The sequence below is a fragment of the Ascaphus truei genome, chromosome 10 (genome assembly GCF_040206685.1).
Source record: "Ascaphus truei isolate aAscTru1 chromosome 10, aAscTru1.hap1, whole genome shotgun sequence".
Classification (NCBI taxonomy): domain Eukaryota; kingdom Metazoa; phylum Chordata; class Amphibia; order Anura; family Ascaphidae; genus Ascaphus; species Ascaphus truei.
In genome coordinates, this window is record NC_134492.1 from 570,997 (window position 1) to 598,166 (window position 27,170).

At 44.0% G+C, this 27,170-nt stretch overlaps 1 protein-coding gene across 1 annotated transcript in view; it reads right to left on the reverse strand.

The window, feature by feature from the left end:
- RPAP2 (RNA polymerase II associated protein 2) overlaps nucleotides 1–27,170 on the reverse strand; it is a 143,097-nt gene that overhangs the window by 20,913 nt on the left and 95,014 nt on the right. The window contains 1 exon segment of the mRNA XM_075615546.1: nucleotides 24,913–24,981. Coding sequence (XP_075471661.1) covers nucleotides 24,913–24,981 — 69 coding nt within the window.

Sequence of the window (27,170 nt, forward strand, 5' to 3'; positions counted from 1 at the left end):
GCTGGATTTCAAACGCAAAGAGAAACAACAGTCCTCTCACTAAGTGAAATTGTTTATTTGCCAACTCCCCCACCCCCCCCCCCATCCCGATGTAAAAAAAATACTGAAATAAAAAGAAAGTTTAAAAAAAAGCATTAGTAAGACCACACCTTCAATATGGAGTACAGTTTGGGGCACCACTCCATAAAAATACATTATGGAATTAGAAAAAGTGCCACCAAATTAATAAAGGGGATGGAATATCTGATTTATGAGGAGAGGCTAGCTAAATTAGACTTGTTTACATTAGAAAAGAGGCGTCTAAAAGGGATGTGATAACTATATACAAATATATTCAGGGACAGTACAAGGAGCTTTCAAAATAACTATTCATCCCACGGGCAGTACAAATGGACTCAGGGTCATCCCTTAAGGTTGGAGGTAAGGAGATTTCACAAGCAACAAAGGAAAGGGTTCTTTACAGTAAGGGCAATTACAGTGTGGCATTCATTACCCATGGAGATTGATGGCAGATACAATAGATTTGTTAAAAAAAAGGTGTGACATCTTTATAGAAAAGGAACGGTATACTGGGATATACTACTAAATAAGTATACATGGGAAGGATGTTGATCCAGGGAGAAATCCGATTGCCATTATTTGGGGTCAGGAAGAAATGTAATTTTCACTTATGAGAAATCATTGGATGATATTGCACTGTTTTTTTTTTGTTTGCCTTTCTCTGGATCAAAATACTGTAAATACAAATATAGGATAAGTATCTGTCGTTTAAATTTAGCATAGTGTAGGTTAAACTTGATGGACATATGTATTTTATATGTACAATAGTTACCATCAAACAGTTATCGGGGTTAGTGAACAAAATACACATTACGCCTCTGAAGTGATATTAACTATGATGATAAATAGACCAGAATAAAATAACTCCACCAGTTAGTAGCGTTACAAAATGTAAGTACAGTAACAAGTGTAAAGTGTTTACGGCAAACAAAAGTATAGCCTAACTTCTATTTGTGTAGCCATAATTCCTGTGAATGTCCCCACAGCTTTAAGTTATATTTACATTTATGAAAATCTTCTGTTTAATTAAAAAAAAAAAAAACTCCAGACAAAAAGTTACTTTACACCCTCAATTGTGAATTCTGCACAAAGGTTTTTAAGCTCCAAGAGAATAAAGTTGCACTTAGGTTCTGAGTGTGGCCACTATAATTCATTACTATGTCTCAGTTCTGATCATCACACGATAGTAAAAACCTATTGTAAATACATTAATTTCTAAATAGCACAATCTTATTACACTGGCATCTGAAAATGACCATTATTACTAGAGACTAACTTTGGATAAGTGGATAAGTCAACAGGAACCGTACAGAAGAAACTAGGACAAGCATAAACAAAGCAAACTGACACCCGGACACCAGGTGGAACACACGTGTATCTTAAGGAAATCACTGTATTTGGTCCACCAGTCTCTATAATAGACAGGTACAGCATATGGTACATGTAGCATGTTTTAGTGAAGGAAGTTAAACTGCTTTGTAATGAAAAGAGAGCAGTTCGCTTTACATCTGCTGCAGATGACAAATTCATGTTTCAACAGATACCTCCACCAGGTCAGGAAGACACTAAAAATATTAGCAGGGATTAAATTGTATCCCTCATGCTATAACTATTTGTTCTGAAGACAGTCAATCAGAACCCACCTTTTAATCCTAAAAGGTGCCATCAAAAACATCCACGGAAAGTTACCACTGTATCTGAATAACAATCATTAGAACTCAGCACAGCTCTTACCTCTTTAGAATCTTCCACCAGCCATGTGTTTGCTATATGGGTTTAAATAAACTGAACATTCTTTGTTCTGTGATCGAGAACTTTTGTATGGTCTACAGTACCTGATTCAGTACAAGCCCTTAAGCTCCAGAGTATTCAAGAATGCAACGCTACCATCATTTAAAAGTGGCAGTCCGTCTTAGGACCAATGTGAACTAATGGCAGTGGTGCATGCGGTGGGCTAATTGTTTAGAAACACCAAACTCGTATAAGTATTTTATTGTCTCGATAGTAACCTACTGTTTTGGAGTACAGTATGTGAATAATCTACCTAGTCTCTGTGGTGGCCATACGATTTGTATAACTGGTATATTAGCATAGTGCATATATAAAACAGATTTACCAGAATCAAATGACTAAAAATGTGGATGATACGAAGGAAGCCAATTACATTGATTAGTTACTATGGACCAGGTTGGACTGCCCCTATAAGGCAGCAATACACCCCCGACCCCCCCCCCCCCTCCCCTCCATTTGTGGATTTTTTTTTTTTACTGCATAAAGCAGAATAGGGTATCCCCTAGAGTTGAACTGTGTTATTCCTACAGCTCTGGGGACCTTCCAGTTCCTGAGATATTTACCTTGAATGTGCCAGTAAAATAAAAAAATGGCTGTGAGGATAGTCCAATGCAAAGTACCATGTAATTGTCACGAGAGACCAGAACTAACACACCAGGGATCAACCCGCCAGACATAACAACAGAGTTAATAAAAATGAATTTATTTAATAAAGGTATTCACAACTGTTACAGACGTACAACACACATTCACCCACTGGGATAACTGGGGAGTACCCTGCAGGACTAGGCACAGGACGTCCCTGAGGAGATATCCCCTCTTCTTCTCCCACGCAGTGTCTTCTGGAACTGGACTCCAGGCTTGGCATGAGCACTAGAATTGACACTGGACATAGAACAACACCTACCCTGAGACCGAGTCTAAAACAGGGCCTCCCTCCCCACCTTTTATACCCCATGGCACAGCATGGCTACATTTAGGGAGGAAATCGTGAAAGTGAATATAAAGGCGCGAACAACTAAAGTCAAATCAAAAACCGTGAATGTGTAAAGAAAATATAAATCACGCAATAATAAATACTAAAAGTGAAAAATTAATAAGTGAAAATCTAATTTCCCAGCTCAAACCCTCTGGTGGGACATGTCTCCCGGGTTCCAAGATGTAAGGGTAATTCTCAAACAATCCATGGGGAGCATGTAAGGGAGAGAAGACAAACAAAACACACAATATAAGTGCAGATGTATGAAAATCTGAGATAAGGCACGTGATGTATTCTTGGCTCGTATGTCCAGCCTACTCACAAGATGCAGATGAATAAAAAGGCTGCAAGAAGGGCTGCTACCCGTATAGGATGTATTGAGGGGGGTCCCTGTCTACACACATCCTATACGGGTAGCAGCCCTTCTTGCAAGTGCCTTTTTATTCATCTGCATCTTGTGAGTAGGCTGGACATATGAGCCAAGAACACATCACGTGCCTTATCTCAGATTTTCATACATCTGCACTTATATTGTGTGGTTTTGTTTGTCTTCTCTCCCTTACATACATTTAGGGAGGAACATTGGCAGGTGCTTCCAATATGACCCAGCCCCTGGTTGGTGGGTTTAAAGGGTTTAACTGCAACATTAATGAGTAATATAAAGAGAGAAACAAGGAAAGGTCACTTAACACTTTGCAACATTTCTCCTGAACACAAAATTAAAACCTGGTCCCTGAAGTGCTGGAGCCAGACTGCATAGTACATAGATAGTTATACACATAATACAAATGTATTATTGACAGGTAGGGGTAATGAAGGGCTTGACCTTTATTAAAAGAAGTCACATCTACCCCAACCGTCACGCTCAAAGTATTGGCCAATTGGAGTGAGGCTTGGATAATACTTGTTGTCCAGGCACAACGTACATCTTTCCGGTCTCACCTTCAAATACTTTCTGGACAAGTTACCCAATTATCTAAGCAGGCTTCTCACCCCCACTGTACCCAGCACGTATCTCCTTACTTCCGCCTACAGAAGCTGCTTATATTCCCATGGTTCAATACAGAATCCGGCCGCTCGTCCTTCTCCTACCGATCTCCCACTGCCGGGACAAGTCATTCAGTCCTCCAAATTGGCTTCCAGTACGTTTCTTTAAAACATCAGTTGTTTCCTACTTTAAAACTGTAAATTGTAATGTTCTCAACTTTATTCTGTGCCCGTGACATACTTGAAAATGAGAGGTAACTCTCAAATGTCTTTTTTCCTGGTAAAATATTTGATAAATAAAATACTTCTATAATAGTGATTTTCCAAAAATGACCAGCAACACTGGACATTAAAATGTAATTATCTCAGGAACTAGTCCACCCTCTGGGGACAACTAAGTCATATAAGGGGTTAACGGCCTTAATGGGTTAACCAGATGGGATCACTCAGGTATTGCCCCTCCACAGACACACAGATTCCCAACAAGCTCTGAGAAACACCAAACATTACCACATATATATATATATATATATACATATATATATACACACAGTGTTCGACAACCTATACATTTACACGCCCGGGGCGGGTGGATTTAACCCCCGGGCGAGTAAATATTGGCCCAAGCAGCACAAGTGTTTGTTTTTTTAAATATCCCTGCTCGCGCTGAAAAAAAAACCCCAAAAAACCTCCCCCTACCTGACTGCTGATTGGCGCTCGCTCCCAGGCTTTGTGGGCGCGAGGCCAGGCTCTATATGAGCCTGCCCCCAATGAGCGGCCATTTTTTCTGGCCAGAGATCTGTTGGAGAGTACTAGAGTAAGTACTCTCCAATCCTCCATCCCCTCTGCTCCTTCCCTGCCTCCTGCAGTTCCCCCTTACTCCCCGCTTCCCCCCCCCCCAATACCCGCGCGTGGCTGGAGATGGTAGCGAGGGTGTTCCGCCTTCTCTCCCCGGCCCCCGCTTATCCGCGCGGGGCGGAGGTGTCCCCCCCCTTCTTCCCCCCAGCTTCCCGCGCCACTTCCAGCTTTCCCCGATCCCCGCGCGGGGCGGGTGAAGGTAGTGGGGTGTTCCCCGCTTACCCTGGCTTCCCGCGATACCCGCGTGGGACGGGTGATGGTAGTGGGTGTTTTCCCGGCTTCATGCACCACTTCCCGCTTCCCAGATCCTCGCGCGGGGTGTGAGATGGTAGCGGGGGTGTTCCCCCCCTTACCTCCTTGGTCTCCGCTTCCCCACGATCCTGTGGCTGTCTGTGCAGGGCGGGAGATGGTCGCGGGGGGCGAGCGGGGCAGAGGTGGTGGTGCTCGGTCGCGCGGCCTTTCCTCTTCTTCCCCCTGTCGTTTGTGTGTGTGTGTGTATGCATGCATGCATGTATGGGCGTGTGTGTGTATGCATGCATGGGAGAGTGTGTGTGTGTGTGTGTGTATGCATGCATGCATGGGAGTGTGTGTGTATGCATGGGAGAGTGTGTGTGTGTGTATCCATGCATGGGAGTGTGTGTGTGTGTGTGTGTATGCATGCATGCATGGGAGAGTGTGTGTGTGTGTGTGTGTGTGTATGCATGCATGCATGGGAGAGAGTGTGTGTGTGTGTGTGTGTGCATTGGTGTGCGCGCGTGTGTGTGTGTGTGTGTGTAGGATACTAGAAGTGTCAACCCACCCAGTCACCCTGTCACCCCACCAAGTCAACCAGTCACCCCACCCAGTCAACCAGTCACCCCGCCACCCCACCCAGTCACCCCGTCACCCCACCCCGTCGCCCTCTCTCCACCCTCTCTCTCTCGCACCCTCACACCCTCTCCCCCCCACACCCTCTCTCTCACACCCCCCCTCTATCTCTCACACCCCCTCTCTCTCACACCCCCTCTCTCTCTCTCTCACACCCCCCTCTCTCTCTCTCTCTCACCCCCCCTCTCTCTCTCACACCCCCTATATCTCTCAAACCCCCTCTCTCTCTCTCACCCTCTCCCTGTGTCTGTCTCACACTCTGTTTCTGGATCTCTTATTTACCCTATATATCTTAACTGCCCTATACTACACCAAAATAACCTATACTGCTTTCTTCTAGATCTGACTCAAGCTTCACACAGAAGACATCGGAACCCCCCCATACCCAGAAGACAGGTAGGGAACACCTAACATTGCGGGAATGAGGGTACCTGGACATTGAGGGACTGCGGAAGAGGTAAGATCCCAGGTGGGATTGCTGCTTTAGATATTGTGAAGCGGGGACGTCCAGACACTGGTTAAGGGGTTCAGGAAACTAGTCATTCACACCTGGCTTTTATTTCTAGATATACATTTACACACACACACACACACGTAACAAGGACTAATTGTAGTATAATGTAATACAATAAAGACATTTATGTCAAAAACGAATGTTGTTCTGGCTAGGAATTTATTAAATGTATTTTATTTATATATTTTATTTGAAACCGGGTCGGGGGGCGGGACTAGGTGGCGAGTAGATTTTTTGGTTGGGCGAGTAGATTTTTGGGTGATTTGTCGAACACTGTATGTATATGTATATGTATATATATATATATATATATATATATATATATATATATATATATATATATATATATATATACACACCACTGTCATTAAGGTTATGGTGGGTAAAAAAAGTGACAAAAACCCTCCACAGTAAAGCATAAAGCAACTGTAAATATTACTGTATGTTCATTTGCATGTCTTAGACAGGTCTGCAACCCTGTCTTTCCCCATTGTCACCCAGCATACAGCGCTTCCACTGCAGCAAAGGATTCTGGGAAATGAAATGCAAATGAGCACTCAGTGGCACCTTTTGTCTCAAGCTCGTATTACACAAGCCAATCCTCAAGCCAATGCATGCTGTTTTAAACACAGCTTCTAGACAGAGGCTGGGACGAGATGCAAAGCCATTAGACCCACTCACATACATGTTTCAACCTTGATGGGTATCATCAGTGTGAGGCTGGTTGTAATGGCTAGGCTGGTTTGAGACTAGACTAGGTAATCACCACTGTCATTAAGGTTATGGTGGGTAAAAAAAGTGACAAAAACCCTCCACAGTAAAGCATAAAGCAACTGTAAATATTACTGTATGTTCATTTGCATGTCTTAGACAGGTCTGCAACCCTGTCTTTCCCCATTGTCACCCAGCATAACCTTAATGACAGTGGTGATTACCTAGTCTAGTCTCAAACCTGCTTAGCCATTAAGACCAGCCTCACACTGATGATACCCATCAAGGTTGAAACATGTATGTGAGTGGGTCTAATGGCTTTGCATCTCATCCCAGCCTCTGTCTAAAAGCTGTGTTTAAAACAGCATGCATTGGCTTGAGGATTGGCTTGTGTAATACGAGCTTGAGACAAAAGGTGGCACTGAGTGCTCATTTGCATGTCATTTCCCAGAATCCTTTGCTGCAGTGGAAGCGCTGTATGCTGGGTGACAATGGGAAAGACAGGGTTGCAGACCTGTCTAAGACATGCAAATGAACATACAGTAATATTTACAGTATATATATATATTATATATTTAGCCACGCCCACTAACACGCCTAGATGTATACAAGTGTCCAAAGGCGTGCTAGTGGGCGTGGCTAAACGTGTACAACAAAAAACAAACAAAGATGCCCAAAGCTACTTCCAATGGGCCAAAAATACACAGTGCAAATACCTATATATTCTCTTGAAAAAGGGTAATTTAGTTTAACCCTTTGGCTAAAGCGTCTTAAGCCTGCTGCCACTTTCAAGGCATGACCGCCAGCAGGTCAATATTAAGTTGAACTTAATGGACGCATGCATTTTTTAAACCTCATCTACTATTTAACTATGTAACCTGTGGCAGGTGAGATGACCAAAATACAGCTCAACCCCGTTATAGTGCATCAGAGAGGTAACTCAATTTATTATTTTGTGGTAAAACATTTTATAAATAAAATAATCAAATATTTTTTTTTTTTTTAAAAGAGACAACCACGGGTAGGGAGGGTATCGTACAGGAACACATCACGAGAGCTACCTTCTCTCTCCCATATCCACAAGACTATGAGGTTTTGCAAATGCCGTCCCGGGTTTTCAGAGTCCGCTCCAGGATTTTTGCTCGCCCGCTGTGGCAGGATTCTCCATTGCTCCTTGCAACTTCCTTTAAAAGGACAGCCGTGTAAGCAGGAAGTTGCAGAGCAAAGTTTTCAGTTCATGCTGTGTACAAGCAATGCCCTTTTCAATTGTCTTTCCTGTTAGCAGACCCGGATACATACCACAACCATCCCTGTCTTCCGCCTGTCTCGCCCTCTGCATCCACACAACTCTGCCGCCAGCTTCTGCGGCTCGCTTCCTGTTTGAGACGAGCATCGTGACAAAGACCAACCCGCCAGCCCGCTCACGTCTCACTCAGCTTCGTGAGAAGGACCAGCCCCTCAAGAGCAAGCTGCAAGTCGGCCCAGGGTAGGGCCCCAAAACACCTACTGAAGTAAACATCTACAAGCTACCCTATAAAATTGGATAGACTTCAGTGCTCAGAGCTTTAAAGGCATGTGTAAATCCCCTTTAAAATGATCGAGCTCCCCATATATGTGTTGATAGATCTATGAACAGTGTCTTGGATAGAAAATAACACCAACCAGTAACCTTTGATTTGAAAATGTATCTTTTACTTCTTAATAAAATAACCACCCCATAATCTGTCTTCAAGGTAGCTTGCGGTTATGATATCACATCACATGCAGCAGTACTAGCTAGTACAATAACTCCAACCAGATAGGGATTAGGTCTGTTTAGATTTTAGCTTTAAATCCTGATGGTTAAAACTCCATTAAATGTACAAAATGTTTTCCCCTTTCTATATCTTTCCAGGGACAAGAATGCAAATGAAGTGACCTTGCATTTAAAGCCCTAGATTTATCTCTTTATGGAGATCATGCAAAAACTGCAGATGAGTGACAGCTCTGTATATACACAAATGATGAAAAACAAATACAAAAAAAAATGCCAACACAATTTCTTTATCCAAAAATATTATGTGATCAGAGCATAGCATGCATGAGATTTCCTTCAGTCACTGCTCATCATGTTTCAGAGAGCCATACCCAAGGGTATATCTTTGCACGGTACATTTACTTCAAGTGGCTGCAAGCAACTAATGACTGCTATAGCTAAGCGATTATGATCATTTTCATATTGTTTAAATACTGGGTCCCAGAGCTGACGCACTCTCTCCCAGAACATTTGGTAATGCTTTCACAGGCTTTTAGAGGAGACTGCTCCACTGCCCTGTTCTTGCTGTTGGAACTGACCACAGTTCACTGGCAGCAACCAGTTCAGATAAATAAAATTCAACAAGACATATTTTGCGGAGGATATCCTAAAAGCTTCCATTAGACTGTATCAGGGGTATAAAACTAAAAACAGTATGTGTCCATGCAGGAGTAGAGCACATTTTTTTTTAAACCATATTTTTTTTATTTCAATATTGCATATACACTACTGGCTCATTTAAAGGAATCTCTTAGAAGACAATATACATTTTTCAGAAAGAAGTACTCTATAAAAACAAAACATGTATGTATTAAGTTTCGTGAAATTCTAGTGAATTTTCATTTTTTTTTTCTTAATCTAAAATGACTGTGCAGGGATTTTATTTTTATAATCTACAAAATAAATATCACTTTAAATTCCAGGTACTTTTTCATTCTTCTGAAAATCAGGGTTACTTGCCTAAAAATAGAAGTTTAAAAATTCAGCCAATGTCAACTTAAAATCAACATACAGTAGCTGGAAGTGCACTTCCTGTTGGTCGATACAAACACATATGCTTATACTTTTCACCAACTGCTCTCAATTGGGAATAGCAGGAAACCGAATGTCTAAGATCGCATTCCAACTCTGCAAACGGGAAGTATACCTGGGTAGCCACCTGTCACTGACCACCAGCTTCTTCATGGACTCATAAACTAGTATGTAAATCTGATTGTATTTTAATTGCATCGTCTGTGCCTTTACAAGTTTACATCATCATGAAAGAAACTGAACTTGCTTTTGCAACGGCGATCTTACAAACAGTGGTGTGATGGTTTTACAAATTGATTTTAAATAAAACATCTCAACATCTGTGGAAGGTAGATGGTTAAAGAAAGAACATTAATTCCATGTGTGTGGTTACTTTTTAAAGTTACTTGATAAAGCGCATGTAAGCGTGAAACGCGTAGGTGGTGCGTTTTTATCTTAACCTGTCCATGTGACTTTAAGAAATGCAAATTTTCACTGGGGTCACCTTGTGATCGCTCAATCTTTCCTTTATGCGGTTGTGCTCCGTTCTCAACTTTACTTGTTTGGATCATCATCATTTCTACGGATTGGCACAACTTGGATCTGCCTGGTACTTGATGGAGAGCATGCGACAGGTGCAACAGCCTTTTATGTGTATTACCCATCAGCCTAAGATACAGGTTTCCTTTATTGTGGAGGATATTTATCATGCCACAGTATGTGATGACTGGGCAGTCTCACTAGGCATTTTTTCCTCCCCCTTTGAACATATTAAGGACTATACAAGCTTAACATTACGAAGGCATTCCGGACTACCAATTATTAATATTGCCACTTGTGCGCCTATGAGCATTTCATAGTCTGAGCACCATTTCATTTTGAACTTACATATACTTTTAAAAAGGAATGATTCTTAATGTGATACATAACCAGTGTTCGACAAATCACCCAAAAATCTACTCGCCCAACCAAAAAATCTACTCGCCACCTAGTCCCGCCCCCAACTCCACCCCTAGTCCCACCCTCAACTCCGCCCCTAGTCCCGCCCCCAACCCCGCTTTAAAATAAAATATATAAATAAAATACATTTAATAAATTCCTAGTCAGAACAACATTCGTTTTTGACATAAATGTATTTATTGTATTACATTATACTACAATTAGTCGTGTGTGTGTGTCAATGTCGGATCTAGAAATAAAAGCCAGATGTGAATGACTAGTTTCCTGAAACCCTTAACCAGTGTCTGGACGTCGGCGCTTCACAGAGAGAGACAGAGAGAGACAGACAGACAGACACCCACACACACACAGAGAGCGGCACACCCACACAGAGAGAAAGAGAGACACACAGAGAAAGAGACACACAGAGAAAGAGAGAGAATGAGAGACAAAGAGAGAGTGTGACAGAGAGAGGGAGACAGAGATAGGGAGAGGGTGACAGAGAGAGGGTGACAGAGAGAGGGAGAGGGCGACACAGGGAGAGGGCGACACAGGGAGAGGGTGGGTGACACAAGAAGAGGGTGGGTGACACAGGGAGAGGGAGAGGGTGACACAGAGAGAGGGAGAGGGTGACACAGGGACAGGGAGAGGGTGACACAGGGAGAGGGTGACACAGGGAGAGGGAGGGTGACACAGGGAGAGGGAGTGTGACACAGGGAGAGGGAGAGGGTGACACAGGGTCAGGGAGAGGGTGACACAGGGACAGGGAGAGGGTGACACAGGGACAGGGAGAGGGTGACACAGGGACAGGGAGAGAGAGGGTGACACAGGGAGAGAGAGGGTGACACAGGGAGAGGGTGACACAGGGAGAGGGTGACAGGGAGAGGGAGGGTGACACAGGGAGAGGGTGACACAGGGAGAGGGAGAGAGGGAGACACAGGGAGGGAGGGAGAGGTTGACACAGGGAGAGGGAGTGTGACACAGGGAGAGGGAGGGTGACACGGAGAGGGTGACACGGAGAGGGTGACATAGGGAGAGGGTGACACAGGGAGAGGGAGGGTGACACAGGGAGAGGGAGGGTGACACAGGGAGAGGGAGGGTGACACAGGGAGAGGGAGGGTGACACAGGGAGATGGAGGGTGACACAGGGAGATGGAGGGTGACACAGGGAGAGGGAGGGTGACACAGGGAGAGGGAGGGTGATAGGGAGAGGGAGGGTGACAGGGAGGGTTAGGGTGACAGGGAGAGGGAGGGTGACAGGGAGAGGGTGACACAGAGACAGGGAGAGGGTGACACAAGGAGAGGGTGACACAGGGAGAGGGAGAGAGAGGGTGACACAGGGAGAGGGAGAGGGTGACACAGGGAGAGGGAGAGGGTGACACAGGGAGAGGGAGAGGGTGACACAGGGAGAGGGTGACACAGGGAGAGGGTGACACAGGGAGAGGGTGACACAGGGAGAGGGTGACACAGGGAGGGAGGGAGAGGGTGACACAGGGAGAGGGTGACACAGGGAGAGGGAGGGTGATACGGAGAGGGAGGGTGACACGGAGAGGGTGACACGGAGAGGGTGACACAGGGAGAGGGTGACACATGGAGAGGGTGACACATGGAGAGGGTGACACATGGAGAGGGTGACACAGGGAGAGGGAGACACAGGGAGAGGGAGGGAGAGAGAGGGTGACACAGGGAGAGGGAGACACAGGGAGAGGGAGAGGGTGACACAGGGAGAGGGTGACACAGGGAGAGGGTGACACAGGGAGAGGGAGAGAGGGTGACACACTCACAGACACAGACACCCACTCTCACACACACACACAGTCTGTCACTCACACACAAAAACACTCACCCGCAAGGCAGGGGGTCGCACATGGCAGCGGGGGCCTCCGCACGGCAGGAGGGCCTCTGCAAGGCAGGGGGGGCGCACATGGCAGCGGGGGCCTCCGCACGGCAGGAGGGCCTCTGCAAGGGGCCGCGCCCCCTCCAGAGGGGGCCGCCGACACCGCAGTATCCTGCTTAGACCGAGCAGGGTGAGGCTCCGGTGAGGGGATTTCCCCTGCTTAGAGCAGGCAGAGGCCCCTGTGAGGGGATTTCCCCTGCTTAGAGCAGGGAGAGGCTCTGGTGAGGGGATTTCCCCTGCTTAGAGCAGGGAGAGGCACGCGTGGGGTGAGGGGGGGGCACGGAGGCCGGGAGAGATTGGGGTGAGGGGGGGGGGGTGGATGGCCCGATGGGAGGGGGTGGTGGATGGCCCGATGGGAGGGGGTGGTGGATGGCCGATGCGAGGGGGGGCGGATGGCCCGATGGGAGGGAGGGGGGGGGGGATGACCCGATGGGAGGGAGGGGGGGGGGCGGATGGCCCGATGGGAGGGAGGGGGGGGCGGATGGCCCGATGGGAGGGAGGGGGGGTGACAGATGGCCCTGCAGGGGCCTGAGGCAGACTGGCGTGGAAGGGGCTGGCTGGCGGAAGGGGGAGGATTGGAAGAGCTGAGGAGGGGAAGTTGCTGAGAGGCGGGGAGGAGCGAAGGCAGTGATCAGAGAGCTGGCTTTTTTTTTTTCTCCAGCGCGAGCGCGGGAAAAACAGCAGCACGAGCAGGGAAATTTAAAAAATACACGTGTGCTGCTTGTGCCAATATTTACTCGCCCGGGGGTTAAATCCACCCGCCCCGGGCGAGTAAATGTATACAATTGTCGAACACTGTACATAACGACATGCTCATTTTAAACCACCTAGTACACTACACTAGTAGATTGTGTCTTATTGTTAATATATAACAATTATCGCAGTGTAAACACGGACTTATAGTGTCTTTACAATTCTGTCTTGGACAGCAGTTTAATTAAATGAATAGCATTGTTTTTAGCGGTCACTGCAGGTGCCAGCCTTCATGCTTTGTTACAGCTCCTTGCTCCAAGGACTAATAGCTCCCACTACATTTCCTTGTGAACAAGATATTCACAATTTCTTCAAAAAGAGCAGAAGTCTAAAAAATTCATAAGATCTGTTTCACAAATTACCAATTCAACTGGAAGAGCATATAATAAAAATGACAAAAGATTTGTTCTTATAGCGGATTAAAAATTGATGCCAAGGCATTCAAGTAAAGTTGCTTTCTGTGTTCTGATTTAATGAATCATTTGAGCAATATCTGGCTGGGTGACACAGATGTAAGGCTCACTGAAGCCTACACTAATACCTACTAGTATAGCCTGCATTGGTACAGTAAAGCCAGAACAATGTGTCAGACTGAAGCAATATCAAAGATAGTAAGTGCAGAGCTGGGGATGCTACAAAGCTGGCCACAACATTTCTTGACCTGTGAATATCTCGTAAGTACTTCTCCACCCAAGAGGCTCCAATGACCCACGAAACCCAAAATAACAGGAAGCAGCAGCAGAAATGCAGTAACATTTACTGCAATATGATTGTTTCATATTTTGTAATTTAAGATTAAAAAGTTGTCAGTTTCTTTATTAATTTTCAAGATGTCTTTATACGGACTTTTTTTTGGAAATTTTATGTTTAAGCAACACTGATGTTTTTTCACAATTAGACCAGACTTTAAATAGGCAACTCTAGGATTGGTTCAGTTAACAATAAAAAATGAAGAAGAAAAATACACCTACAGATAATTGTAAAATACCATAAAGATAAATAATTAAATGTTTCTGTATTTCAGGTGCAACTGGGATATGTAAAGCAGCAAAATACTGTTATTACAAAGACGCCTTTAAATCAGTTATATCTACTGGTTTTCACCCTAGCAGTTCTTAGAGATGAAAGAAGTGTAAATCAAAATACAAAAGCCGCACCATCAGTGCAGTTTGTATCAGTTGAAAAATAGTTCCAAACAAAACATTAAAATGAATGAGGAGATAGACTTCCTAAATCTCTTTTGTTTTGTTTTACAGGTCCATGGAGTTATGTCATGTGAGCCACCGTTATTTCACATCCAGAGAACCCTGGGGACGGATAGGTATAAGTAGCTGCAAATGAGCATAAACACGTTAAGTTGACCCTTAAAGAACATTTGATGTTGCGTTATTGTATAAAGGCTCTTGTACTGGGATTCTCTAAGCTACGATAAGGGGCATCTGATCTCGAACAGGAGATATCCGTCATTGACTTGAATAGCCCTTCCTGGAACTTAAATTTCCCCTGTTGTGTTCATGTGAGCATTTTGATCAGTGATTGTGGGAGCAGTTTCTGGAAGGAGTATTATAATGGCATTTATTAATGTTTGTGTCCGAAATTGCAGTTTTCCATATTTTTTTCCAGGTTTATTCATTATGTGTATTTGGTTGGTGTTATGTTTAGCTGTCTGCAACAGATTATGTTCAAAAAGAAGACAGGAAATATGGGGGACAGGGGAGGGAAAAAACAGCTCCAAACCTGGGTGGGCTAAATCCGGACCCTGGTCGCCTGCAGCCGAGGAACTAATTAAATATAACACCCCTACACCCAGAAGTGGGCGAAAAGCTGGAATATCAACTTACCAGGTTAGATTTATCGCATTATAATAAAGGGGAGCAGATAGCCGCAGCAGAAATGGGATGGATAACATTGCAGCTCTCCAGAAGGAAGCCCATGTGAGGGAGACAGGGGACCTGGAAATGCAGGTAGTCCAGGACCAATTTTCTATAGTACGAGGGCTGAGAGGTCCCCGGGGGCTGCGCCTTTGGTATGGGGGTGGAGACAGTGTCAGGCTCTCAGGGAAGGAAGCAGTGGCAAAGGGGGCTATGACTAATCACCCACTACTGAGATAACGTCAGTCTCTTGGATTTGGTGCGGGACGCTATAGCACAAGCGTATCCCAATCCAAGTGACTTAGAGCTAACTGACAATTGGAAAACAATAGGAGACGGGATCACTTGGCTACGTATTATAGCATGTGCTGGAGGGATAAGGGGGGCACAATGGGAAGGTCCCGATCACGAGAAATTTACCCCGGAGATGCGGGCAAAATTATTGAAAACTGCCCTCTTCTCTCTCAAGGCCCTGGTTTTATCACTCCTAGGTGGTCTGATACAAGGGAGTAAGGTACATGAGGCTACCACACTGCTTGGGCAGCTTGGTGAATTGGAAGACAATCGGCCTAAACCTGTTAGAAGCACGGAAACTCAAAAAGGGGAACATAGGAAAACCCATATTTAAATAAGCCGTAAACAGATGTGGGTGGATGTATGGAAGGCGGGAGTCCAACGGGAGGAAATAGATGGGAAGCCCACCAACGAGCTGCTAAAAAAATGGAAGGAAAATGTCCAAAAAAACACGACCAGGGTGTAGAAGACAAATAGTGAAGACAGTGTGAGGGGTAACAGAGTAAAGTCTTTGTCCCGTCCTTAAACCCTTAACCCCCAAAGACTTGACTGACACAAGTCACAACCCCATGGATGGGTGGGAGGTGGCCAAACCCGTATGACATACAGAGGGGGTTTCACTGGTGTGAGTGCAAACAATGACAGAAGGATAGACGTCCCTATGTACCTGTCCAGGTGTGGTGGGGCAAGAAACGAGCCCCACAATCTTTTTTGCTCCTCGTGGATACGGGGGCTGAGGTGACAATCATACACGGTAACCCAGATAGGGAAAAAAGGAGAAGTAGTGAATATAAAGGGTCTAGGTGGTGATATCACCAGGTCAATTCGGATTACAATACGCTTGACAATCAATACAGGCCCCTCTTTCACCACCAATGTAGTGGTAACCAAAATCCCTGGAAACATGCTGGGCATAGATGTGTTGTTGGGTCAAAGCATACAAACAAAGTGGGAGGTGTTCACATTTGGGTTCCCTCATAAGGCCTATAATTTACGGGCGATCAAGGAAATAATAATAGGGCATGTCAAATGGACCCCATACGAATATGCGCTCCAGGACAGTCTGAATGTTTGAAACAATATTATTTGCCAGGGGACACACAAAGAAATAGGGGACACTGTGCAAGCATTGTTACAATCAGGGGTTATTAGGCCCCCATATGAGGATTTAAACGTGGAGCAATGGGACACTGCATTGTTCACAGATGGATCGGCCCAGATAACATATAAAGGCCGGCGGTGGGCATCAGCTTCATCTAGCCCCAAACATAATGTCGTCCTCCAAGATCAAGGGACAGGTGGTTTCAGCCAATTTGCTGAATTACAAATAATACCAATGGTGATTCAAGAAACCACAGAGGCTGTTTCTTTATACTTACAGTTGGGCCTGTTACAAAAGAATTACAACATGGCTGGCAAGTTAGAAAGAAAGAGTTTGGAAGATACACGGCAAGCTAGTTTGGGGTGGTCCAGAGATTTGGGAAGAATTCTGGACAGCAGGAAATACATGAACAATCCATATAGGACATGTCGATGCCCATTTACCCGAGGGGGATTCAAATTTGGATGCGGACGCACTAGCCAAAGTGGCGGAGACCCGGATGCTAGACCCAGTCCTACTTAATTTGGCCAATTGGTCTCAGGAAAAGCTGGACATACACTGGCGACACACTTTATTCGAGCTTGGCTAGTCCCACGAATTCGGGTATACCCGGGTGTATTGAGGTTTGTGACTGTTTTCTGCCCGAGTGCATTGAGTTATTTTCCAAGCAGGGATTGAAGCATTTTATTCCCGCTGGCTGCAATACTGCACAGTATATATATATAAACTGCATTACAATTCATGAATTTATGCCATCTGGTAGACACGCGAAGCATTGCAGCCTATTAAATCCTAATCATTATCATTTAACAGATCAGCCGCCCATCAGCCAGGCATGAACCCAGGCTGGGAAGGCAAATGCAACGGGGCTTGTCAGAGGTTAGGAGCGGCGCATTCCAGGTATCTGCCAGGTACATACCGGGTATTTGCTCGAATAAAGTGTGTCGGTGCAGTAGAGGCACACAGGCCACATATGAATGGGCCCAACGGCAGGGGTTACCTATAACCCTGGATATGTTAAAGACTGTAAAGAATCAATGTCCTGTGAGTGGTATTCTCAAGCAATGGCCGTTGGAGAAAAACAACCAAGAGGATTTGAGAAGGGGCTACGGCCCACACCAGGTCTGGCAGATAGACTTTATAGGCCCACTGCCAAAAGGTCTAGGAGGACTACACTACTGCTGCACAGCTGTGGATACATTCTCAGGACTTGTAAAAGCCCTGCATAGCAGAAAAGTGGACCACGCCACTACTCTGTGGATTCTACAGCAGATTGTGACTCCGTACAGTGTGCCGACGAAATTAAAATCAAATCAAGGGACCCATTTTACTGGCCACGTCGTGCAAGCATGGGCTAAGGACTGTAGGGTGCAGTGGACATTGCATATTCTGTATCATCCACAGGTGGCTGGTTTGGTAGAGAGAGTAATGGATTGTTAAAAGAGAAATTTCGTAAACTCACCACAACACAGACATTAAGGGGGTGGGATGGAGTCCTTACACAGGCATTTCTCTTATGGAACACACGCCCAATAAGTACCCCATCCGAAAGAATATTGGGACAGGGGGGAGCCATACCCCATACACAGTTAAGTCTAATGTACGAGGGCCAACCCCCCCCCGGCGCTTGCGCCACGACTGGTATGAAGTTAGCACCCCTCAGGGGTAACAGCTACAGGCAGAGCAGAACCAGTCAGTGTGTCGCTAGGCATTTATGGGGAATTGCAGGAAGGGAGTGCTGTGTTTTTCTACCTCTCAAGCTTGCTAACAGACAGTGTGGGCGGTGGTGGGACATACTGGTAGGGAAGAGAACTCTGTGCAAATTGACCCACAGATTTACAGATGGACAGTAACACTTGGTAATGGAGAGAGCATTTCAGCAGGTGTACACCTGGGGGATGTGGGAACCTATGTGCCAAAGCCCCTGCAGATTACTTGGCATGACGAAAGCTCTGATTTCACAGTGGGCGCCAGGGTATGGGTGGTGTTACCACAAAACAAAGGAGGATGTAAGCAAGGGGAAGTGATAGCAAAAGAGTAAGGAGCAACCACATTGGTGTTAGTACAAGGGGCCCTTCACCCTGAATATTTTCCTGCCTTTTGTTTAATAGCAGTGAATTGATATTTGTTTTTCTGTTTGTTTTGCAGAGTCTATGGATATCTGGATCCCCGGCGTACTGAACACTTTGTCCTATCACACCAACCAGACGAATTGGCGGATGTGAGGACCCACCTCAGTGTGCAAGAAGATGGTCACCCGTATACAAATTGTTGATATGTGGACCCACCTCAGTGGGAGAAGATGGTTACCCATATATGGGTGTCCCATGAACAATAGAACATTGTCTCCAATATATGACCCATTGCAGTTTTACTATGTTACCCGTTAGTAAAAGTTAATTTCCGTTCCAGAGACGAGCTTGTTATGTAAAAACAAGTCTAGTTACTGTACGTACTTATCGCCTAGACTCAGGCAGATGGTTGGGGGTATTTGTGCAACAATTGTTGAATATTATTGTTACTATTTACGTGGGGTTTTATCTTTGTATCAATATGGACTATAGGTACCGCACCCTGAGTGTAGGCGCTCCGTCTATAGGAAGAGATTGCCCTGCCACCCAAATCTACAGGTGGAATGTATTGTTTTTTTTCCCCCTGTTATATGCTGTTAAGCTGTAACTGAGAACATAACCGTAGCTAAGTAAATTCCTTTTTTGATTACATCTCTAAGACTGTTTACTGACTCAGTGTGCAAGTTATTGGCTGAATCCAGAATCTTAGCATTACAAACTGTAACGAGGAATTTTTCTTGGGTGAGACCCATTTCTGCCCAAGATTTCTGCTTGTTAATGTTGTCCTAGAGAACAGCCCCATATTGTTATGTAATATCTATGCCCCCAATGTCTACCCTAAAGAGTTTTTTCTCGATATAAATAAAGTGGGTATGGAAGAGAACTCGCAAATTCTTTTGGGAGATTTCAATGTAACAGACAATTGGATAATGGACAGGTCCTGCGCACTAGGGAAAGGACAAAAGTTAAAAACTAAGAAACCATACTTACCAATTGATTTAATGTATATTAAGAAATCTCAGAGGCTGGTTGATGCGTGGAGGACTCTTCATCCCCTGGATAGAGAATACTCATATTTTTCAGGTACGCATAACTCTTTCTCACATATAGATGATCTGATGGTGGGGTTAACTTACTTCCAATGGTCAAATCCACACATAATGAGAATATAGTAATATCAGATCATGCCCCTATATGGGTAGACCTCGAAATAGGGAAGAACGGCGGTGATGAGGGGTGAAATCAGTGGCTTCTCCATAAGACGCAATAGAAAGTTTAAGAAATTTATAGCAGCCAATGAAAATCTAACTAAAGCATACGATGAACACAAAAAAAATCCCTCACCTACCCATAAACAAATTTTCATATTAAAAAAGCGAGAATTTTAATTGATAGCCCAGGAAAGAGAAGAAGCCAACCTTGGCTATTTTAAATTTAAACTGTATAAATACGGCATTAAATGTGGGAGACTCCTGGCCAACCTAGTTAGAGGCTCCAGAACTCAAAACCTCATTAGTTCAATAAGAGATCAAAACTCAGGGAAAGTTTACACCTCTCCAAAGGATATGGCAAAAACAGAGAACCCAGGCGCTAACCTTAACCTCTAAATGCAACAAAAGAATAAGTACAATGTTACCAACAAATAGTGAAAGTTCTCTCTAGACAATGAGAGATGACCTAGGGAACCCCTTCTGCTGCAACCCCAGGAGGGACCATCCAAGACCCTTAGAAAGATATAAAAACAGGAAGCAGGGGGAGCAAAGGGTTAAAACAATAAAATACCCAAAATATGAAAAGGATTAGACTTCCAAAAGGAGGACGTAACCTCCTAAAGGGAAAGAGGGGAATGGGGATGTATAGAATAGAGTCCACAATACTTACACGGCCTAGTGTAAGTACGGGTACCGAGAGGGGTATCTGTGGGGGTCCCACCTGTCCACACCGATCAACACGACAGGGATCAGGTGTCACTCACAGGCAGGGTTCTGGCAGAGGGAAACCTCCGCTAGACAAAAGCGTCCCGGTTGCTCGCACGTGTAGCGGCAGAAGGTAAGTGAGGCAAGTGTATAAGTAATAAATCAATAAATTTATTGGAGTGTAACAACAAATCACTCACATAGTAAAAAATCCCAGGTCTGCTCCTGTAGAGAGGTGATGCGTCCTGCAGCAGATAACCCTGTCACCGCGTCCGGAAGGCAAGGAGATGGAAACACTGCGTGCGGCTGCTCACACCGACTAGTGAGGCCCCTGTGGGTCAAGAACAACAAACTGGAGGGAGCTACGCGTTTCGCCGAGACCTCAGCTTTGTCAGGCTCATGAACCTTTAGAAAGTCTAATCCTTTTCATATTTTGGGTATTTTATTGTCTTAACCCCTTGCTCCCCCTGCTTCCTGTTTTTATCTCCGGAGGATATAGCCAAACAATGAGATTTTTTATAGGGATCTTTAGTCCCAAAAAAGTATTTCCTCACAAAATAAGGAGACTATTTGGAGTAAAATCTTACCCCCAAAAATCTCAGAGCAAGCACAAGCAGATTTGAACAATCCAATCCAGGAAACGGAGGTTCAAAAGGCAATCAACACCTTAAAATGTTTAAAAGCGCCAGGGCCAGATGGTTTTGCAGCTGAATTCTATAAGACACTGGGTGAGAATGTGGTAGACCCTTTAACGAGACTACTTATGGTTCAGACACTGCATGACTACCTCATTGGTGGTTGTTGTTTATAGATTACAATCCATGTTTAGATTTATGATTCCTTCTGTTTCCTCACTCCTTACCTTCACATATGTCGGTTTATGAGAAGCCCTACAAATCAGATACAGTTAGGTCTGGAAATAATTGGACACTGACACCATTTTCCTAATTTTGGCTGTGTACGTCACCACAATGGATTTGAAATGAAACAACCAAGATGCAATAGAAGTGCAGACTTTCAGCTTTAATTCAAGGGGTTGAACAAAAATATTGTATGAAACGTTTAGGAATTGCAACCATTTTCATACACAGTCCCCTTATTTCAGGGGCTCAAATGTAATTGGACAAATTAACACAATCATAAATAAAATGTTCATTTTTAATACTTTGTCGAGAATCCTTTGCAGGCAATGACTGCTTGAAGTCTGGAACGCATGGACATCACCAAACGTTGGGTTTCCTCCTTTGTGATGCTTTGCCAGGCCTTTACTGCAGCTGTCTTCAGTTGTTGTTTGTTTGTGGGTCTTTCTGCCTTAAGTTTTGTCTTCAGCAAGTGAAAGGCATGCTCGATTGGTTTGAGATCAGGTGATTGACTCGGCCATTGCAGAATATTCCACTTCTTTGCCTTAAAAAACTCCTGGGATGCTTTCGCAGTATGTTTTGGGTCAATGTTCATCTGTAAAGTGACGCGCCGTCCAATCAATTTAGCTGAATTTGGCTGAATCTGAGCAGACAATATATCCCTATACACTTCAGAATTCATCCAGCTGCTTCTGTCACATCATCAATAAACACTAGTGACCCAGTGCCATTGGAAGCCATGCATGCCCATGCCATCACACTGCCTCCACAGTCTTTTACAGATGATGTGGTATGCTTCGGATCATGAGCCGTTCCAACCCTTCTCCCATCGTTCTGTTACAGGTTGATCTTAGTTTCATCTGTCCAAAGAATGCTGTTCCAGAACTGGGCTGGCTTTTTTTTAGATATTGTTTGGCAAAGTCTAATCTGGCCTTTCTATTCTTGAGGCTCATGAATGGTTTGCACCTTGTGGTGAACCCTCTGTATTTGCTCTCGTGAAGTCTTCTCTTTAAGGTAGACTTGGATAATGATTTGCCTACCTCCTGGAGAGTGTCCTTCACTTGGCTGGATGTTGTGAAGGAGTTTTTCTTTACTATAGAAAGTATCTTACGATCATCCACCTCTGTTGTCTTCCGTGGACGTCCAGGCTGTTTTGTGTTGCAGAGCTCACCAGTGCGGTTTTTTTTTCTCAGAATGTACCAAACACTTGATTTGGCCACTCCTAATGTTCCTGCTATCTCTCTGATGGATTTTTTTTTTTTTTTTTGCAGCCTAAGGATGCCCTGTTTCACTTGCATTGAGAGCTCCTTTGACAGCATGTTGTGGGTTCACAGCAATAGCTTTCAAATGCGAATGCCACACCTGGAATCAACCCCAGACCCTTTACGTGCTTAATTGATGATGAAATAACGAAGGATTAGCCCACACCTGTCCATGAAACAGCTTTTGATTCAATATTCCAATTACTTTTGGTCCCTTGAAAAAGAGGGGGCTACATATGGGCTACATATTAAAGAGATGTAATTCCTAAACCCTTCCTCCAATTTAGATGTGAATACCCTCAAATTAAAGCTGATGGACTGCACTTTAAGCCCATATTCGTTATTTAACTGAAACTTGAATTTATTTTGGTACACAGCCGAAATAACAAACATGCATCAGTGTCCAATTATTTCTGGACCTAACTGTATATGTTAATCCACCTTAGTTTTCTATCTGCCACATACATATGCAGACACAATTTCTTGGGTACGTAGACGAGCTGGTTGCGTAGTACCTATTGGCTGATTTGGCTGGTGGACAGTAGACGCTAGTACAAGTATACACACAAGCGCGCCAGGCCCTTTAGTGCAAGTATACACACATGCGCTCCAGGCCATTTAAAATGACTAAGACGCACTGACAGTGATAAGTATCTGATATGATGAGGTACTGGGGTGTTTATGGATCTTAAATGTATGCATGTAGCTGCATTAGGGTACCCAACACATCATCACATACTTGTATTGAGCCGTATCAGCCCTTTTCTTATACTGCGCATGCGCATTGGGTTTACCTTGGCAACCGGCAAGAGTTTACTCCGCAAGGCCATAATACAGTGCCTAATAGGTAGCAATACTATATATTACTACACGTCGCATCCCTTGGGGTGACCGTGCGCGCTGGGGTGCGTCTGATGGGTTTGGGCGCTATGTTTGTGTACTTTTTAACAGTGGATGGAGCCGCATTGAGGAGTTTTGTGCATTAGTGCATGTTTGTGTGTTGCTATGTTGGTTCTCTTACTTCATGACGCATGAACATTGGGGTTACCTAGGTAACCGGGATGCTGCTGACAAACTGGTAGCCGGCAACATTTGATTTTTCAAGGGCTGTCGCGTCACGTGACGGCCCTTGAACCAATCAAATTGCCGGAAACACGCGACGCAGCCGTCCGGCGAAATATAACTTTTCGCCGTTGTGTCGCACGTGTGATTTTTTGAGCACCATTCTTCAATACATACCTATTCAATTATATTATGTGTTTATAAGTTAATTAAACTTATGATTCTCCTATGTGTAAATTGTATTTCCAATCAGAAATCTCCATGAAACAAGACACAGAGGGAACATGTCTAGCATGTTCAACCCAGACCTCTATGTCCCTTCTTTGGATGAGGGAAGGCAATAAACTCATACAACGGTGCTGATGTCAATACAGTCATTGAGACCCCTGGAGTATTTGTATTTAATACATAGATCCAGTAGGTCTCTCTTAGATTTAATTGTTTGTCTGTCCCCACCTAGCAAGGTAGATTTGATGGCTCCCCTGTTTCAAACTCTCTGTGCCAGTCAGTGTCTTTACTCACTGAGCCACTCCCTTTCCCTATATATATATATATATATACATACATATATATATATATACATACAGTTCGATTTCCACAGATATTTTTTTGATCAATGATTCTGTGCCATCAAAATAACCTAAAATAATAGTGGAAATAAGTTCATATTTAGAACACAAAAAAACTGTAGTCAAGAAAATAGAGCCTGCCCTCAAAATGCAGTATACGAAGTGTAATGTATTTTTAAATATGGCATACGGTAAGTACAAAAATCACAGTGTAACACCAATATAATACAGAATAGTAGGGAGGGGGCGAGGGGAAGTTATTCAGGAAGCTCCCCGAACCCAGGAGAGAAAGGTGCCAGCCAACCATGGAAATCATGGCTCGACTTCCTTCCAACTGGCGTCCCCATCCCCCTTGCTGGCCCCAGCAAACCGCTTGGCGTGCCTGAACACGTGTTCCAGTGTCATTGCGTTATTGTCTGGGTCATCAGCAAATACAAATATATTCAAAACCAGGGTGCTCATATGGCGTACAGTAGTTAAACTGCAGGCAAGGATTCAGAGTAATGACATGCAAATGAGCACCCAGTGGATGTGTTGCTTCATATCCACTTGTGGAGTTCCCTAGATCTTTTACCTTTGGAATTACACAGTTTATACAGTTCATTCTGCATCAACGAAAAGATAGAATCAGTAGACACTCAAAGACAACCGTTTCGGCCTTTTGGACTAATGTGACAAATGTTTGGCCAGTATATGAGGTAGTACAATCTGCAAACAAATCTAGATCAGTAAAATTACTTACGCAGATAAAAGCACAACAGCAATTATTGACCATTCTGGGGAGGTATGGGTAATATTCTTGCTAGTAAATCTGAAAAATATATTTAAAAAAAAAAAAAAAATAATTAGGAAGATAGTAACAGAGATACACAAAAACAGCATCTTTGTTCTTGCTGTATTAGTGAACAAGCAGAGATTACATTAATTGTCTGATTTTACTGTGCTTTTTGTATCACTTAGCTGCAGACTGAAAATAATAGGCTCGTCTTCATCGTGTGAACAAAATGAGCCGCTTATTACAGACTTGTTTTGGTGATGGTGAGAAACTCTGTTATGATACGTCTGATGGAATCATTTTGACAGGCAGCTCACATGCGACATTCCAGTTAATCTGCTTGCATGAGGCAAAGTAAAAGAGACAGCTCCAATCCATTTGGGAAAACACTGACAAACGGGGCAAGAGCTGTTTCATTTCTCTGCACTACAAGGAGTTATTGATTTAAGCACTAGGCGGCATCATTCATGTACACAAGCGGAAAGATGGAGCTATTTGTGTCAATTAACTCTTATTCAATGTTAGTATTGATTGGAAAGGTCTCAACACTAGTCACTGCCATTAATATGCTATTTACAAAGGGCGTAGGAAGAGGACATACTGTTAGTAACTTCTAGGATATTGTAACGGAGAAGGGTTGATGATCTGAAATTCCTGCTCATCTTGAGTAATCAGTGCCAAACGGCAGGTAAATTACATATCCGGATCCCTTGAACGTTCTAAAAATATATTTGAACCACACAGAACTTAAATAAAATAATCTGCAGATTTATACCTTTGAATGATAGAAGAGAAATAAATAGTCACTTTAAAAGGAAACAAGCGAGTGTCAACACCGTTTTATTAATACAAGTATCTCCTGATAATAATAAGGGTAAAGCACCGTGTAAGAAGGATTCATTCTAGGTAATCTGTACTAGTAATATGTAAATCAAGTGCATAATCAGGTAAATCCCAGACATAACTGTCGAAGTAGCGAAACAGAAAGGGGAGCGCAAACAAATTAAATTGACAAACCAGTGCAATAGAAACAGTGCAAAGTAAAGATCTCTTCAGCATGAGAATAGATCACTAGAACAGCACAAATATCAAAAGGTATACGCAATAAAAACAAGCAGTCTTTGTGAAACAGAGGCAACATGCCTACGGCCGCGCTTATAGTGCCGGCGCCGCGACATCGCCCGAAAACAAATACATTGCCGCCGTCGCGTGCACTATAAGTGCACGCGCCGTCGCGAAAACCTGAAGCCGGCAAAATGTGATTTTTCAAGGGCCATCGCGTCACGTGTGTGTTTGTGTTGCGCGCACTATGTCCGCAGTCTTACAATCCTCTCTGGTGTCCATCTGTATATCCAGGTTTATAACAGGAATCCACCTCAGAGGAAAGATAAGGCAAAACGATGGTGCAGATCGTAGGAGATAATTTATTTATATGGACACAAACAAATGTGCACTCAGTGTAACAAATTAAAATTCACATTGAGTTATTTTATACTCTTCAGAGTGCCAAAATCTCACTGCCACCCGACCCGCACAACGTCCCCCGTGACTCGCAACAGCCTGTGATGTGACATCCGGCAGGACATAGCTCCAATTCTGAGAGATAGGTGTAGCGGCGTCAGCGGGAAACAAGGGTTCTACTCGACACGCTTCGCTGCATCAGATTCCTCAGGAGTCTCATTATGAGAGATCTTAACTGCCCATTTTCTATTGCACTGGTTTGTCAATTTAATTTGTTTGCGCTCCCCTTTCTGTTTCACTTCATATACTTTTGAAAAGAATAGAAAACTCTCTTTCATATTTGGGTACACACACACACACACACACACACACACACACACACACAATAAATTAGTTCTTCAGTATTTGGTGATACCTTTTTAATTGGACTACTAACAATTTATGTCATAGATCAGCCTGAGGAACAGAGGATAACTCTCGAAAACTTGTCCTATGACAAATTGTTAGTCCAATAAAAAAGTTATCACCGAATACTGAAGAACACACACACACACACACACACACACACACACACACACACACACACACACACACACACACACACACACACACACACACACAACGGTATCGTCTCTTCATTTTTGATTATTAAAGCTCGGCTAACACGGTACAGATACAGATAGATATTTTTTTTTTAAGCTATGGTGGGTGAAAAGGGCAACAAGAAACCTCCACCGTATTGCATACAGCAAATAAAAAGATCA